Source organism: Lepisosteus oculatus, chromosome 6 (genome assembly GCF_040954835.1).
Source record: "Lepisosteus oculatus isolate fLepOcu1 chromosome 6, fLepOcu1.hap2, whole genome shotgun sequence".
NCBI classification, from domain to species: domain Eukaryota; kingdom Metazoa; phylum Chordata; class Actinopteri; order Semionotiformes; family Lepisosteidae; genus Lepisosteus; species Lepisosteus oculatus.
In genome coordinates this window covers 49,608,547-49,625,086 of record NC_090701.1, presented here as the reverse complement: position 1 = coordinate 49,625,086, position 16,540 = coordinate 49,608,547, and the positions used below count along the sequence as shown (strand labels likewise).

Here is a 16,540-nt window from a genome sequence, read left to right as displayed (position 1 = left end):
GTAATTCAAAAAATGATGCAATGGCTCCCCTCTCTGTCAATATCTCATCCCACCTTTCACAATAAAAGTCACTAATACCTTACCCTGTGAGTTTAGGCACTGCTTAATGTTTGCTAAGTAAATGGAGTCTGGAGTTCTACTGTATGTACTGTAAAGTGAAAAGAACCACCTTCAGAAGCTACTGTATTTGAATAAAATGTAGTGGATTAGTGGTAAAAGTTGTTCTGTTGCAAAATAACAACATGGGACCTTAGATACAGTTTGTACAGATTATACTGCAGATATTGCTAATTTTATTTTCAGTTTTCTGAACTCTTGACAAGTTTAAAGATTTATTGTAGCAGTGTCCACAAGACCCAACAAGTGGTATATTTTTTCCTTACGCAGTAAACAGAAATAGTATTACTGGGAAGGCATAAGGAAGAATATGTATTAGTAGAATACATGTTGCAAAACAAGGTCACTATGTAGAAAAATGATTCCATTCCAGTGACACCTGATTTTTCGTGTAATTAAGTGCCGTTAATTTTTTTAACACCCTTGTATTTGGCCATACAAAAGTTTCATGAATTGTGGTTACTTTGTAATCCATCTTGCAATATTTTGTTTCTTCCTTTCATGTTTATGGTTCCTCTAGTTCAGTTTCTCTGTGACATTTATTAAACTCAATGTGGTGCAAAAAAAGTATGTACAGCATTTTATAAAGTGATATTATGCTTTGTTTTCCTTGTTTTAACTATCATAAAATGCCTTAATTTCATTGCATATTCTCAATTTGATAAAAATCAGAAATTACATGATTTACAGAAAGCTTCAAATATTCAAACATTCAAAAGAAAGGCTTTTGTAAGATGTATAGTAGGTTTTACAACACCACAAGTGGTACGTTGGTGGATTTCATTCTTGTGGCCAATGTATTACGGTTCTGCTCTGGACTTACATTATGCAAGTCCACTGTGTTGCCACTATAGGGGATGCTAGCTTTATAACACTCATGCACAGTTTCAAAAGAATTACATAAAGTTCTAAGATTTTGAAAATTGTCGAAAATGTAGCTTTTACACGTCCAATTGTATTAAGGTATTAAAGATTAAGGATACTTTTAATGACATTAAACAGCACTTGCTGTATATGATACTATGAAGAAATCTAATGAAAGAAATCCGAGAAACCTACTACTGTATATGCATTTTATGCACTTCATGTTACATGTCTCCCACTGGAAATATGAATGATATTTAGATGTTTTCAACATGAATTTTCCCACAGGATCATGCATTGAAATGATGCTTATTTAAAAGTACTGATTTAAATAATCTTCTGCTTCAGAAGAAAACTAATTAGAAATACTAATTCTCTAATAGAAGCAAGCTTATGATATCCTCTGACTATGTTCCTCAAAAACAGACTTGAAATTTGCATGAGTAAAAGTACATATGTAGACTTATAATCAGTTTGGAACTGCAGCATTAACACAGGGTGGCAGCAATGAGCTACACAAGATTCGTTTCATGTTTATTTGAGTGATTTTCTTATACTGATACCCTTATATTTTTGGATACTGAACCTTTTAAAGCAGTTTCACAGAAAAAAGTAAGAACCAGACAATATTTTCAATATTTTCAAGACATCTAGGCTTGGTTGCCTAGTAGAAACGTCTACTTTACAGTATGTTTTTTATACCTGTTTAAATATTCTACAGCATACCAATATAATTTTATTTACATAGACCTATAATTAAATCTAAAATTCAGCTAACTATTCTCTAATTGCAAATAATTGTTTTATTCCTGAACTTGATGCACCTACCGTATAAGTGGTGATGATAGGGACCTAACAGAAGAACCGTATGACTCACAAGAATATACCTTTTCGTGTATCATGCAGAGAAAAATGAATACTGTATCTATCAACCATGTTCTAGATATTTGACAAGTACCTATAGAGAAATCCAAAAATGTTTTTACAAGAGTGGAAGAGGCAGAATCCTTAGAAAATGTTCAAGAGTAGCAACAAAGAAAACAAAATATCAGAGAAACAGGTAATTAAGTGCTTATAACTAAATGCCAAAGAGTATTAGGAACACAAGTGCAAGAAGTGCACACTTCTGCATCAGCAGGCAATTAGAAAGTGATTGCAATCACAGAAACATAGCTAACAGAGAGCAATGGTGAAGAATACAACACCCACAGAAACTTCATGCATCATGAAATAAAAAATGAATCACAAGGCATTAAGACTATGCAAATATACCACCTAATTCTTAACTAGAATTAACCTAATTCTTAACTGATACAAAAAAAGATTTGGACAGTGTATTGTAGCACCCTCTTCAGGCGGTGATGGGGAACTGAGCGAGTGCATGATGGGATAGATGGGAAGCTGTCTGGAATAGTTGGGAACTAGCAAGGGCATTGTTAACTCTTGCGACTTGGGGGGAATGAACAGCGTTTATGTACACGTAGTACTAGTGTTTCCCCATATTACTCTGTATATCTCAGGTTCACATTTCCCTGACTTCTGCTTTCATTATAAACGACATCTCTCCTGTCAAACGTCCCTCTGACGTGTTTGACAGGATTTGGGCTGTGGTGAACAGTGGGGAAGACGCCCTGTGGAGAGTGAGGAACATGGGGGTGTTCAAAGGCATCGAGGTTACAATCAGGGGAGTGGGTAGCCTGGCCCTGTCTATTATTAGAGAGAACTATTACCTCAGAGATCTGTGGAGAGAAGGGAAGGAGGAAGCAGAAACTCTGTGGAAAATAGGGGGCATAGGACTGTACCTTAAGACCTGTGATATAGATTATCATGTGAAGGTAAACAATGGGATTTGTCCTGTTTTAGAAGTGATGAAAAATGACTTGGAAAAAATGCACCAGAACAAGATAAATTGTTGCTATGTAACTGTTACCTTGTCTAAACTTAATGAAGTGTGTTCATATATACTGTTTTAAGTATATATATATTAATGTAAAGCTTTCTATTTTGTGATTATCTGCATTTATTCATGAAAAGAAAATAAAGTCCTTAAAAATCAAAATTGCTTCTATTACTAATGGTCTGCATGATTATCATCTATGTTACAGTATAAATCTGCTCTTAACTTTTATTATGTACTGTGTTAGACGTATTGTCATGTCTATTTGATATTTAAGCGTTTTTCAATTCTGAAATTCTTCAAATAAGAAAAACTGCCACAATGCATGAAATCCACATCAGAACGTAGTTCTGCAAATGACTCTGGTTCAATAATTCAAAGTCCTCATCCTGCAAATAATCTTTGTCAAGGTTTGGTGTCTGGTGAACCATTATACCAATACAATGTTTGGAATAGTGTAGCCCCAGTAGTTTTTGATCTTCATTTGCTACAGTATATTGCAACACACTTGCGTCAGTGAGGATAATGTCTGAAGTGTCTGCCATGTAATCTGCTATGGTGTGCTGTACTGTTTACTTATAATCGTAACACTGGCTTTTATTTAATAGTCAAAAATGTTCATTTTGTTCTGATTCAATATGAAGTAGCAAAGTACAGTATCTACACTCCAGGGATAGCGACACTCCAGGGATGGAGCAAGGATATTCGTTAAAACAACTACGTAGGATTAAGATTTAAAGACAAAAATGTGAAAGATATTATTGTGACTACCTTCAAATCATTTGCTCCACTTTTTTTCTCTTGCAAAATACACCTTGATTGAAATCCCAAAATTATATTTGACAGGAAAAGCTTTCATTTTAATTATTGTGTCTTTTACTATAACATTCAGTAAATTCAGAGCTAATTCTGTTCTGGACCAAGAGCTGGGGAAATCTCATTAGATCTGTGGAGAAAAACCTCCAATGGATTAAAAAAGTTGATTCATACACTGTATGTATGATGGAAGTAGTTCAGGTGGGTCGCTGCATCAGGGTGCTTAGTCTTCAAAGGAACAAGTAATAGGTTTATTCCGTGCTGGAAAGAGAAGAAGGCTTCACAGCCTTCACAGTCGTGTTTTCTCTCTTCTCTTTTCTGTATGTATGATGCTGTGTACATACTGTATAAGTTGGATATGTATCTTTATACAATGTGAGGGAAAGAAAGAATGCACACTGTGTCAGTACTGTCAGCATTATAATATATAATGATCATATTTAAAGGATGCAGAAAGAAAATCTTGAATGACTTGTAATTCTACCTATACTGTAGTAAACCCTCTGTTGCCCTGCCTTCACCTTTTCTGCTAGACAGCAGCATTTATCTCTTGGTTCTTGTTTGCTGACTATTACCTATCTATAAAACTGGTACATACAATCAATAACAACATCACTTTCATTCAAAGTCCAATCAAAACTAAAAATCAATTCTTTGTGTGTGTGTGGTGGAGGGGGAATTCCACGCTAATGTTTTCCACGCTAATATTTTTAATATTATTAAGCAATACAACTTTATTTACAACAAGCAATATTATTAATTACTCAGCAGAGTTAAACAAATTATTAAATATCCAACACATTTCTGATCTATAGATTAACTTTCATTTTTTAACTTTAATAATAAATTTCATTTTTAGGGAGACGAAGCAATTTAAAAAAAAATGAATTTCACTTTTTAATTCAGTAACCTCACTGAAAACCTGAAAAGAAATCTAATAATCTGAAGGCATGGGCACACATTTGCGATCCAAAGAATTGTGTATTGCTTTCCATCTTTACTAACTTCACAAGCAAAAAAAGAAACCATGGCCAAGTATTCATCTATTTAGATAGATGGGATCTTGGGGAAACAGATATATACAGTATGGTGGATGCAAAAAACAGTTCACCTTGAATTTTATACAGTGCAGAACCTGTTTAAAGAACCTGAAACAATGGTGAAAGGAAAACCCTTTGACCCTAGCTTGGTCAGCCGCTTATTGATATACATCACAAGACAGCCAAATGATAAAACAAACAAGTCCAAATCACAAAAACTAATTAAGTTAAGTGAAACAGTTATAGTTCAATAACTACTATTAAGTGTGAAATAAAGTGGGGCAGTATTCTGTCAGTAATTAAAACTGTACATCTGAACAGCAAAATAAGTAGTCACAAAGAGAGATACTGTATTTGGTGTCACAAAATTCCATGTATCAAACAAGGAAAAAACAACTCAACAACTTGCTAACTCATTCCAACAAGTCACATTTCTCACTCCAAATGAGCTAGCCTGGTTAATATTTAGATTTAAACCAATCAAAATGCTTTTCTCAGTTTAACTGGATTTAAACTGTGTTTAATTGAGTTGGGTTGAAATGCATTCTGCAGCTTGTGCATTTCACTAAAAATCACATGGCCTTGTAATGAGCTGTAAGATCTCATGACTATTTTATATCACTTCAGCTCTGGTAGTGTTAGAGGCCGATGCCGTCAAGAAAGCAGAACCCTATGCAGTGCTTAGTCCAGTTTCGAGGAACAAACAGATCCGAAAGGCAGGTCCGAAAAGCAATTATCCAAGAGCCAAAGCCAAAAGTCAAAAGGCCAGGAGAGTTTATCAGGATAAAGTGCGTGGAAAGAGTTTGCTGTAGCAAAGTGCTCACCAAGGTGAGTGACTCCAATACCGAGCATTGGGAAGTGGGAAGTGAAGGTTTAAATACCGAAGGGGACAGGTATGAGGGATTAATTAGATGATTAGATTAATTAGGTGAGGTGCGTGGTCGTAACAGTACTCCCCTCCTCAAGGTAGCTTCTGACACCCTTCAGGGAGACTTGGTGGAAATCTTGGATCAGAGAGTGGTTAATTAGGTGCCGTGCGTGGTCAAAACAGGTAGCTTGTTAGCTTGTTAGGTAGCTATCCCCTCCAGATGTTTCAGACTGCGGTATTTACTGTATCTAAAATTCTAATTCTTGTATCAAAATCACATTCTCACACATTTGTTCAACTCTTAACATAAACTGAATAATTGTTTTCCAATGTTTACATAATGTACAAAACTCCAGTGGTAATGTGACACAATGCCAGACACTCAATTTTATAGCAATATATGAAAAGTTACATGTTTTAACATTCACGTTTTATGTATTACCATAAAATTGGATGTATGGCATGTTTTACATCATGAAAAGAATGGTTTATTCATGTCAAAAAATGGGTATTGAAAAAATGGCAAATTCTTTTTCATCAAGTTAAAACTCAACTGTATAAATTGTGTCAAATACTCTGTTCAAGTTCCAAAAACGACGTAGATTTTCTGCAGTCGTGGCAGTAAGGTAGCATTACAATTAAAAGAACAATTTTAGTTGTAGACAACATAGAATAATATTACATGGCTCATTCTAAATGTGGTTTAAATAATATATGCGTAGGACCTACATGGGGCGCTGTAGGCATGCACACGCAAGGCAGGCTGGGAACGGTGGCTGAGGGGCGGGACTACCCGCCCGTATATAGTAGGACGAGGGCTGGAGACGCTTCCCTCTTGTGTCCGTGAAGGTGAGGTGCAGTGCTGTATCCCCCCAGTCCCTGTGTGTGTATTCCCCCCTCAGCGTCTTTAATAAATGTTCTGCCAACCCGTGCCAGAGTCTCCTGCCTGTTTCTTTCCGTCGGCGAACCCCGGGGGCGTTACAAAGATTTCAAAATACACCTTTTCAATAACTGTTTATTTTGATCAAATCTTTCCAAATAAAGACCAAAGCAGATAAAGATAAATCAAAGACTCTTCATATTAAACTATCATTCCTATAACACATACTGTACAACTTGAAAATTGGCCTCTGTTCCTTGTAGTGAGGGTTCAGTATCGCTGGTCCTTATCTGTCTCATGTTGTCATAACTTGCACTCTTTACTCTATCTCTCAAAATAACTTCTCGTGTGAACTCTACAGAGAGCTATATAGTCTACTAGTGAATAAACCCAACCACTGAAGCTCCATTTGTAAATGAGCCAAATTAATAACATAGAAACCGTTTATACTGTCAGTAGCAGCAAGGCCAAGCAATTTTCATAATGGTAAAGCAATGTATAACGTCAGTTATGAGCATAATATACAGTATTTACAGTTGCATTTCAGAAATAAACAAGCACTTTTTTATAAACCCTTCAGTCTGTACCTAAAATCGACATCGTATGTAGGCTGTAAAATACCCAGTCCGGCACGAGACTGATCCAATGGAGGGATTTTCTCATTTGGATCTAAAAGCTCCATGTCAAAGTAGGAAAGCAACGTAGACAGGAACTGCTTGATTTCATGAACAGCAAAAAACCTTCCAGGACATTTTGTCACTCCAGATCCAAAAGGCATGTAATAATGTCTTAGTTTGCGACCATTTCTGCAAAAGGATGTTTTCTCTTGTCCATTTTCATCCAGGTATCTGTCATATTTAAATGTCTGTGTATAAATAAAAACAATATTACCAAGGGATTATATAATCCATAAACAGTATTTAGGCTATGATAGTTTTGTTTTCTTCTTTTAATGCGCCATACAGCTATGAAAAAGGTAAATATTTCTGAATATTTTATACACACTGAAACATGAAGCTAAAAAAAACACAGCCATAACTGTCATTAAACATATAAGGACCCCTGTTACTGAATCATTGTCAGCTCTCTAGTCCTCAGTGGTGACGTCCATGCCTTTCACCTGAACTCTCCATCTGGAGTTCAGCCTTCAGCTAAAACTTCCTGCGAGAAACCAAAGACTGAGGCATACAGTTTTCATCTGCTCTTTATTGTGTCAACCTAGCAATTACTGTACATGTGGCAAATGATAATAATAATAATAATAATAATAATAATAATAATAATAGGAAATTTGGCGAGGATGCTGGAGTAACACCCTTACTCTTTTTGAACAATGCCCTGGGATTTTTAATAACCACAGACCGTCATGATCTTGGCTTTATGTCTCATGTGAAGGACGGCACCTTTTTACAGTATAGTGTCCCTGTCACTGTACTGGGGCATTAGGACCCACACAGACCGCAGGGTGAGCGCCCCCTACTGGCCCCGCTAACACCTCTTCCAGCAGCAATCTTAATTTTCCCAGAAGATCTCTCATCCAGGTACTGGACAGGCTCAAACCTGGTAAACTTCAGTGGGTTGTCAGTTGTGAGTTGCAGGGTGATATGGCTGCTGGCATGAAGTTTATGAAGGTGTGATGACAATTTTTTAGCCTCATTCAAGAGAAGCATTCAAATATTACTAATACTGCTTCTACAGCAATTGAGTGCTACCAACCTATTGGCAAAACATATTTCAGATTAGCAGTGTCTTACAGTATGTCCTATCTATACAAATATTTAGAGCAAGTATTTTGAACAAACCAGTGGATCTTCATAAATTTCTGGATCAAGGTGCAGTAGCTGTGGATAAAGGGCTATCGCATCATCTTTCCGGATGCTGTAGGATTCATTGTTATCCAAGTGCAGCTGAAAGTTGTTTTTGGCAATTCTGACATTAAGGGATGCACTGGATAGCCTCATCGATTCTTTGATGATGCAGTCTGTAAAAAAATATTATGAAAAACAGAAGAGAACAGGTTAATCTATTGCATTGTATCCCACATTTTGTAATTGAATTATTTTGCAGTCTCACATTGTATTGCAAACTACAGTTTATCTTGAATGCCACCTTATATATATGCCTAAGTATTTAATGTGTTTTAAGATAAAGTTATCATTTTAATTAAGCTGGACGTACCCAATACGGGCATGTTATCTAGTTGTGTCCTGTTTAAACATATATGGGTGCCATCCACGCTTGCTCTCTGGCCAGAATCCTCCAGTATTCTCTTCACTTCGTCACTTGCAGATTTCATTGCTTTAGGACACCTGTGAAGGAGAGGAAGATTAAACTGTAGGTAGCATTGAGTCTATGCAAGTAAGGCATCTTGAAAGTCTAGTTAGCTCTTCATATAACAAGACAGCATTAAGATATTGCCATCTTTGTTTCATGGACACTTTCTGATGTAAATTAGATTTTCTGAATATACTGTATTAGGAGTTCATTATTTGCATGTTTTTACATTATTATTTTTGCTAGCATAATAACAGACTATTCACCAGCTTGAAAACCTACGTACCTGATGAGATAGAACAGAGTCCAGAATGTGGCTGGCAATGTGTTGGCTTGTGATGCCCACAGCAGGGCTACATGGGTTCGGGCTTTACTCATATCATTGAAGGTGGACAAGGTGTCATTCAGAATCATTCTGAGAGAAATTAAATCAGACATATTCGTCCTTTTGGTGAGGTTTTCATGAAGGAGGGTCTTTGCCAGGTTCTCTCTTGCACTGTGAGCGCTCTTGAAAACATGGATGGGCAGACCGGCAACAAGAGCTGGGAAGATCTTGTCAAACTCTTTGAAATTTTCAAGGGCGTTCAGTACCAGTGCCTTCTGAGCCTCCTGTCGGGCAAGGTTCTTGTCTTCTTGAGGATTGAGCTCTTTGCCAAACAGGGTCAAATAGCCAGCCTCAAACATCACCTTGTAGCAGAAGGCAAAGATCCCGTCTGTGACCCAGTCGTTTGAGTTCATTTTCAGTGTGCTTGACTGCAGCATGACACACTGGAGGTTTTCCATCATGTTCTCAACCAGAGATTGCAAAGCATCCCCCTGCAGTGTCTTGATAAACGTCTGGTGCAAGTTTTCTGTGGTAAAGCCATCGTTTGGATCCATGCTTTCATGCCCAAAAGCCTGGAAAAAATAAATGTTAATGTGATCAAAATCCTGATTCTTTATATTTTCATTTTATTAAGTTGCACTGAGACTTGACTCAGAGAGATTGACTTCATAAAATAAATGGGAGATATGAGATTTTTCTACCTACTGTATCTGGCTTTTACAAAATTAAACAGAATTTATTATTGACATTTTCTATTTGTTACATGTTAAAAGATGCAAGTTATTCTGAAACTATTCTGAAATACTCAGTTACCTAGTTTATTTAAAAGTCCTTTTTGTGAATGATTAGATGCATTCTAACATCGTCAGTTTGTCTGTTCTTGTAATAAATGGTATCCCCTTATCTTAAAAAGCCTATTAACCTTTTTTATGTTATGCAGTGCTTGTTTACGACAATAACCTGATGATTAAAAACAATCTCTGTTAAGGTAAATTAAAAGTATCAATCTGTTACCTTGGCAGAGGCAGCAAAGTGAAATTTCTTCCAGTCCAGATGCCTACCCTGGCGGATCACAGCGTGGTATGAGAAAGGGTCTGTGAGGAAATGAACATATTGGCCTGCGATTTTGCATGTGAAGATGTGCCCATACTTCTTCTGTCGGCTCCGAAGGAACTCGAGTGGGTTGGCACCAAACTGGAGGGCACAGCCAAGGTAGGGAATGAGACCACTCTCTACCGGGGGCTCTCCTGGACGCCTGAAAAATTAAACAGATTTAATTGAAGCACCCTGTCACCCTCTGCCCATGTTTTCCCTGCTGGGCTGTTCCTTAAAGGAAACAGAAACAATGGGAGAATTCCTAAAGGTTTTGAAAACAGCATGTTTATCACAACTAAGGGATGGGCTTGTTAAGTCTAAACATTGTCTTTTTTGCTAATTTCCACAATTGTAGTATGATAAAATGTGTCACAGAATACCAAAACCCGCTTACTGTCCAAAACAGAGAAATGCAGAATTGTGCTTATGCCTACTATGATATTTCAAAAACACCAACACAGGCTGTGGTTTTGTGCTCAAGGAGAGAGTGAAAAAAAAACATATTATACCACAGTGTGTAATAAATATCTAATATGTATTTGTGGTCTTTAGCTGCAGTTAGAAAGTCAATAAACAAGAAGTAAAATACATATTATTCCACATATTTAAAAACATGAGCATTAAGAATTAAACACTATAGTGTCTAATTATAATAATTTGTAATAGTACAATGGTGCAAAACCCAGATGCACAAAAAAGCCAGTAGTGTATTTACCTTCTGCGGATCCCCAGAATCAGCCACAAGCAGCAAAAAAGCCAAACTACGACTCCCCAAATCACCACTAGGCTTAGAATCATTGTTAGTGTGGAATTCAAGAGGCTGGGCTAGAAGAGAACCTATAGATGCACAGTATAAGCTCTTTATGACTAAGTGTGGTGCCTCAATTTATATGCTACAAGCTAAGCCACGACTACTCCAGTGAGGAGATGAATAATTAACATTTCTGATGATGAATTATCACCTTACATGTTAAGGTGCCAAATGCTATTAGAAAGTCAGGGAATGAACAGTGCTTTTCATAATCAGTTTCATTATGTGCTTGGAACAACTCAAATAAAAATATAAAGCAACTGATCATTCTACCTGTCAACTATTATTTATACAGCCTGGAGGAAAACAAAACAGCATTTGTTCCAAATGCAGAGAATGCAATAAATAATAAAGTGAAGCTGCTCAATGTCTGATTTAACCCTTTATAATGTCTTCACCCTTTTTGAATCCAGCACCTAGTGCAGCAGAGATGTTTTGTTCATGCTCTGCTCAGTTCGTGAGAAGTATGATTGAATGTGTGTTTGTTTTGGGGATTTTTAGTTTAATTTCCAGCTTTATTTTTCTTTTTGAGTTCCAGTGAGTTTGGAATAACTAAGTGTTGCCAAACCTAGAATGACAAATCTGATGTACAGTAGAATGACATCTGAGTACCTGCTCAGTAGTACTTTCTGTGGCTAATTGATGAGAACCAAAACCCTTGTGTTTCAATAGGCAACAAGAGATCACATTCACCAGGGTTACATGTAGTGAAAGTCTTATTTTATTACTTATACTAAATGTATTCGGGAGACATGAGTCAGATTAAATATGCAAGTAATTAAAAATGATGCAATATCTCCCCTCTCTGTCAATATTGTATCCTTTTCTAAAGTTTGAAAAGAAAGTTACCACTTCTGTTGTATCTTATTATTATTCATCTGATGCCATCACAGATTTCATGCCCTTAACACTCCCAATTATTTTTGTGTTAAAACATTTAACTGCTTCTACCCTTATATTTATATTAAAGGGATGTTCTCCTACTTCAGCACAACATAGTAAACCTTATGAAAACGTCTTAAGTGTTAGTTGTTTAAAAACATGTTGTTTGAAGCAAATTAGTTGAATATTTTCAAAGCCTTGAACCTTAAATGTTCATATTGACCTTACAAACAAATGTTGTCTACTTGGCCTATAATTCGGTAGTTAGTTTCTTGATCCATGGATCTTATCCTGCTGTTTCTTAAAGAAAGCTGAGTATTAGTTTCAACCAGAACCACAACTCCTTGAGTGAGGAAGTATCTCCTATTCTTGGTTTTGCAGGACCTTGCCCAGGGATCCAGGCACAGTCACTTTGTACATCCTAATGGGGAAAATAAAGTCTGGAGAAAATGAAGAAGCCTTGAGGAGGATTCTCAGGAGCCTTTCATTAAATAGCATGAAGGATTGTATTGCCAAAAAAACATTGTTTCAAGTGTTGGCATGAATGTCAGAATCACTCGAAAACAAGAAGAATATATATCATTATTTTTGCTGATAAGATATAAGAAAAATACTTAAAGAGCCCGTTGGACAGTTTGTACAGACTTCAGTTCTCAGCACATGATCCCTAAAATCCAAATATTGCTCATTTGATTTTCAGTTATATGAACTCTTGACAGATGATCTCCAAGTTTAAAGATTTACTGCAGCCGTGTTCACAAGACCCAACTGGGATGGCATAAAGAAGAATGCATGTCAGTAGAATATGTATGTTGGAAAACAAGAACACAATGTAGAGAAAATGATGCCATTCCAATGACGCAAAAACAGTTACAAAGTGTTTTTAATTTTTGAAACATTCTTGTATGTATCTGGCCGTGCAAGATTTTCATGAATTATAAGGAACAGGCTGTGATTAATTAAACTGGATAGTGGAGAGGATTGTGTCAAATACATGCCTCCACCCAAAATTTCCAGCCTCAGGTTTTTTAATGCTGACAGTAGGGCAAGGAACAATTCCTCTGTTCCTTCATTTAAGAACACACTGGTCGTCCAGGCATGAATTAATTACTACACCCGAGCTACTGACGCACAGAGGTGTAGGGGTTGCTGAGCCAGTTCGAACCAAATCTTGGGTAGATGGTGGAGCAGGAAATCAAATAAGGAAGTGATAGGGCCCATGGCACCTGAATGTCTGCATAATCATAGTTTCCTTCTGATAATCTACTGGGCACACCTGACCCCGACAGAGACAGTGGAAAACTCCCTGAGAGGAGGTTGATGGCAGGGATAAAATGATCTGAGCCTGAACAGAGGACTCCTCTTCGTATGAGCCCCTCGACACAGTACAGACAGCGCAAGGAAAGCTGTGGCCTGCCAGACCACAGAAGAGAGGAAGTACTGCAAACCAATTGAGACATTGGCAATGGAACGGAGGTCCTGTGCAGAGACCTTAAATACCAGGAGGCAAGGAGCAAAGAAACAGGCCGGCTTAGCCAATAATGCCAATAACGCACTGAGGGGAATGTAGTACAGCCTACAGGAGGACTTCCAATATTGCCCAGGTAGAGACTGGGAAAATTAGACTTGGTGGCATCCCTTTTCTCTGTGTGGCTGCATGCCATCAAAGAATTTTAACAGACAAAAAAAGACTTTCAAGCACTCACTCCTCATTATCTAAAAGACTTGCTGACCCTCTGAAATCCATTGTGTCCGTTAAAGTTATCTTTAGAAAATAAAAAGGGCACTGAAATACTACTAATGTCTGTTGCTGGCCTGTGCATGCATTGGTGATTCTGGGAGATAAACAGAACCTGTGGTAGAGTATAGGGAGCCTAGCACCCTGCTAGTATTTGCTAGGTGGCATAGTCATACACGAGGTAGGTAGGAATATTTCGTGTTCAAGGGGTCACCTTACCATGACAATTTGTAGTTTAAAATATGTTTCTTCCTTTTTATTTTCGTTTAGTCACTCTGTGACATTTACTTAACCCAATGTGGTGCAAATAAATTATGTACAGCATTTAAAAAAGTGATATTATGCTTTGTTTGCATTGTTTTATCACAAAATACCATAACTTCATTGCAAAATTCACAACTTGATAACAATCACAAATAATATGACTAAGGGAAAGCTTTAAATGTTCAAACTTTCAAAACGACACGCTTGTGTAAGATGTACAGTAGGTTCTTAGCCACACAACAAGTGGAACATTGGGGGATTTCATTCTTGTGGCCAATGCACTACACCCGGACACAGCTCCGGACTCACATGAAGAAAGTGCACTGTGTTGCCACTACAGGGGATGCTGGCTTTCTAACACTCATGCACAGTTTCAAACGACTTACATGAAGTTGGACATCTAACTGTATTAAGGTTTCAAATATTAAGGATAGTTTTAATGACATTAAACAGAACTTAATGTACTGTATATGATACTATTATGTTATGCACTTCATGTTATATGTCCCTTACTGGATATCTGAATTTTTTAGATTGTTCCAATATGAGTATCCATACACAGTTTCTCCATTTAGTAGTTTCTAAATCATTTATAACACAAAGACGCGTGAAGTGTGTGGCGATTTAAATGTACTGATTTAAATGAATTAATTAAAAAAATAAAATATCTCCAACAAAAGCAAGTTTGGAAATATGTCCTCTGACGATGTTCCTCAAAAACACATTACGAAATTCAAATGAGTAAAAGTATGTATGTATTCTGTACATGTGAATATATATATGTACACAGGGTGGCAGCAATGAGTTAAACGAGATTCTTTAAGGTATTTAATGTATATTTGTGAATTGTATACATAGCCAGCAGCTATATCACCATACAACTACTGTAACAACTAGCAACCCACTGAGGCTCAGCAGGTGCTACCCTGGTCCGTACCTGGATGAGAGACCTCCTGGGAAAGCTAAGGCTGTTGCTGGAAGAGATGTTAGTGGGATGACCAGTAAAGTGATTGGAACACTAAACTGTAAAAAAAAAAGGCACCATCCTTTGGATGAGATGTAAAACCAAGATCCCAGGCTGTTTCTCAAAAAGAGCTGGGGTGTTAGCCAAGCCAAATTTCCCCTGGCCTTTAGCAATCATGGATTCCTAATAATCCCCAACTATGACCTGGCTCCTGTTCTATTCTCTTCTCCTCCCCGGTGATAGTTCATATGTGGTCAGCATACCAGTACACTTTGGCTGCTGCCATACCATCCAGGTGGGGGCTGCACATCGTTGGTGGTGGAGGGGAATCTCCATTATTTGCAAAGTGCTTTGTAGTGGAGTGTCCAATTCTCTGAGACTGATGATGTTGTGAATTATTTTCTCACATTGATAACCTTATATTGTATTAGATACTGAATGTTTTCAGGAAAAAAGAGAAAGTAAGCAAAGCAGGCAACATGTTCAAGATGGCTAGGCTGTACAGCCAAGAGGTATTCGGAGTTGCCAGAAATGCAATACTTGTTTAAATGTTGTTTATAATGCAACGCTTATTTATACTTGTTTAAATATGCTACAGCATACGCTTATAATTTTTATTTACATAGACATATATTAAAAGAGCACTCTGAAATCTAGAATTCAGTTAACCGTTGCAAATTGTTTTATTCCTTGACCTGAAACATCTACAGTGTTAGTGGTAATGACAGGGACAGGGCGATACAGAAGACACAAGAACTGAATGACCCACAAGAATATACCTTTTTAACCCTATCATGTAGAGAAAATGAATATGGAAATAAATATCTATCAGCTCTGTTCTAGATGTTTGACAAATCACAAATTATAAGGACTTACAGAGAAGAGGCAGATAAACATATTATGTAAACTGTATATTGCTGGTATTGGTAGCTTGATGCTTAAAATGTTTAGGGAGCAGTGGCATACCGGTGTGTATTTTTTTCTTTAAACTACCAATACCAGCAACATACAGTTTACATAATACAGATGCAGCCATTCAAAACACGTGGGGTACTTCACGGTAAAACGCGGTGGGCGTGTGGCATCAAAACGCAGTATCACGCAGTATCACGCGGTGTAATGCGTCAATTGACGTCATACCGGAAAGTATCTGGCATCACCTTGTAAAACCGCCAGGAGGAACCCATAAAGCTTAACCTCTCATGTACAGGATTTGAGCTTTTAAATTTAAACTGTATTACAGCATGTTAATCATCATACATTAAAAAGTTGGTATATTTTATGAAAGCAAGATTGCTCAGTTGGGCAAAAGTACACAACCTACCTTTATCATAAATATTTGAATTATGCAGAATAATTTTTTGCATCAAAGCCTTTACCGAAGATATTACTAATAGTATTAATAATGAATTACTTTTGACAAGTTGTAAACAAAGTATTACGCTGGTCCACATTCTTTCTAACCGTCATTTTAAACAAAAAGACTTATTTTTTTCTTTGACAAACACCACAACATTTCGTTGATCTAACTAATGAGGACAGGACATTAGCTAGCCAGTATGATAAAGGAATAAATTACTTTTTTTGTTCATTTTTTTAGCACATTTGTACAAGCACTTGGAAACTGTCCAAGCCCTACTTCGTCAGGCATTTTCTTTTGATTTAACAGACATAAAAACTCCCTTGCTTTTAACAGAGCGTTTCA

At 37.0% G+C, this 16,540-nt stretch overlaps 1 protein-coding gene across 1 annotated transcript; it reads right to left on the bottom strand.

The window, feature by feature from the left end:
* Positions 1–6,617: 6,617 nt before the first annotated feature.
* LOC102694877 (cytochrome P450 7A1-like) lies at positions 6,618–11,007 on the bottom strand. Its single transcript, XM_006634016.3, has 6 exons — positions 10,892–11,007; positions 10,096–10,336; positions 9,043–9,653; positions 8,661–8,791; positions 8,285–8,463; positions 6,618–7,347 (listed from the first exon to the last, which is right to left on the bottom strand). Exons 1-6 carry the CDS (start codon positions 10,972–10,974, stop codon positions 7,048–7,050), a joined length of 1,545 nt encoding a protein of 514 aa, XP_006634079.2. The 5' UTR covers positions 10,975–11,007; the 3' UTR covers positions 6,618–7,047.
* Positions 11,008–16,540: the final 5,533 nt, after the last annotated feature.

Excerpts from the sequence above, each read along its gene's own strand:
- LOC102694877 (XM_006634016.3), bottom strand. The coding sequence starts at position 10,974 with ATGATTCTAAGCCTAGTGGTGATTTGGGGAGTCGTAGTTTGGCTTTTT. Across the intron at positions 8,792-9,042 it reads ACTCTGTTCTATCTCATCAG|GTGTCCTAAAGCAATGAAAT; the intron begins GTACGTAGGTTT and ends TCTCCTTCACAG. Across the intron at positions 8,464-8,660 it reads AGATAACATGCCCGTATTGG|ACTGCATCATCAAAGAATCG; the intron begins GTACGTCCAGCT and ends ATTTTTTTACAG.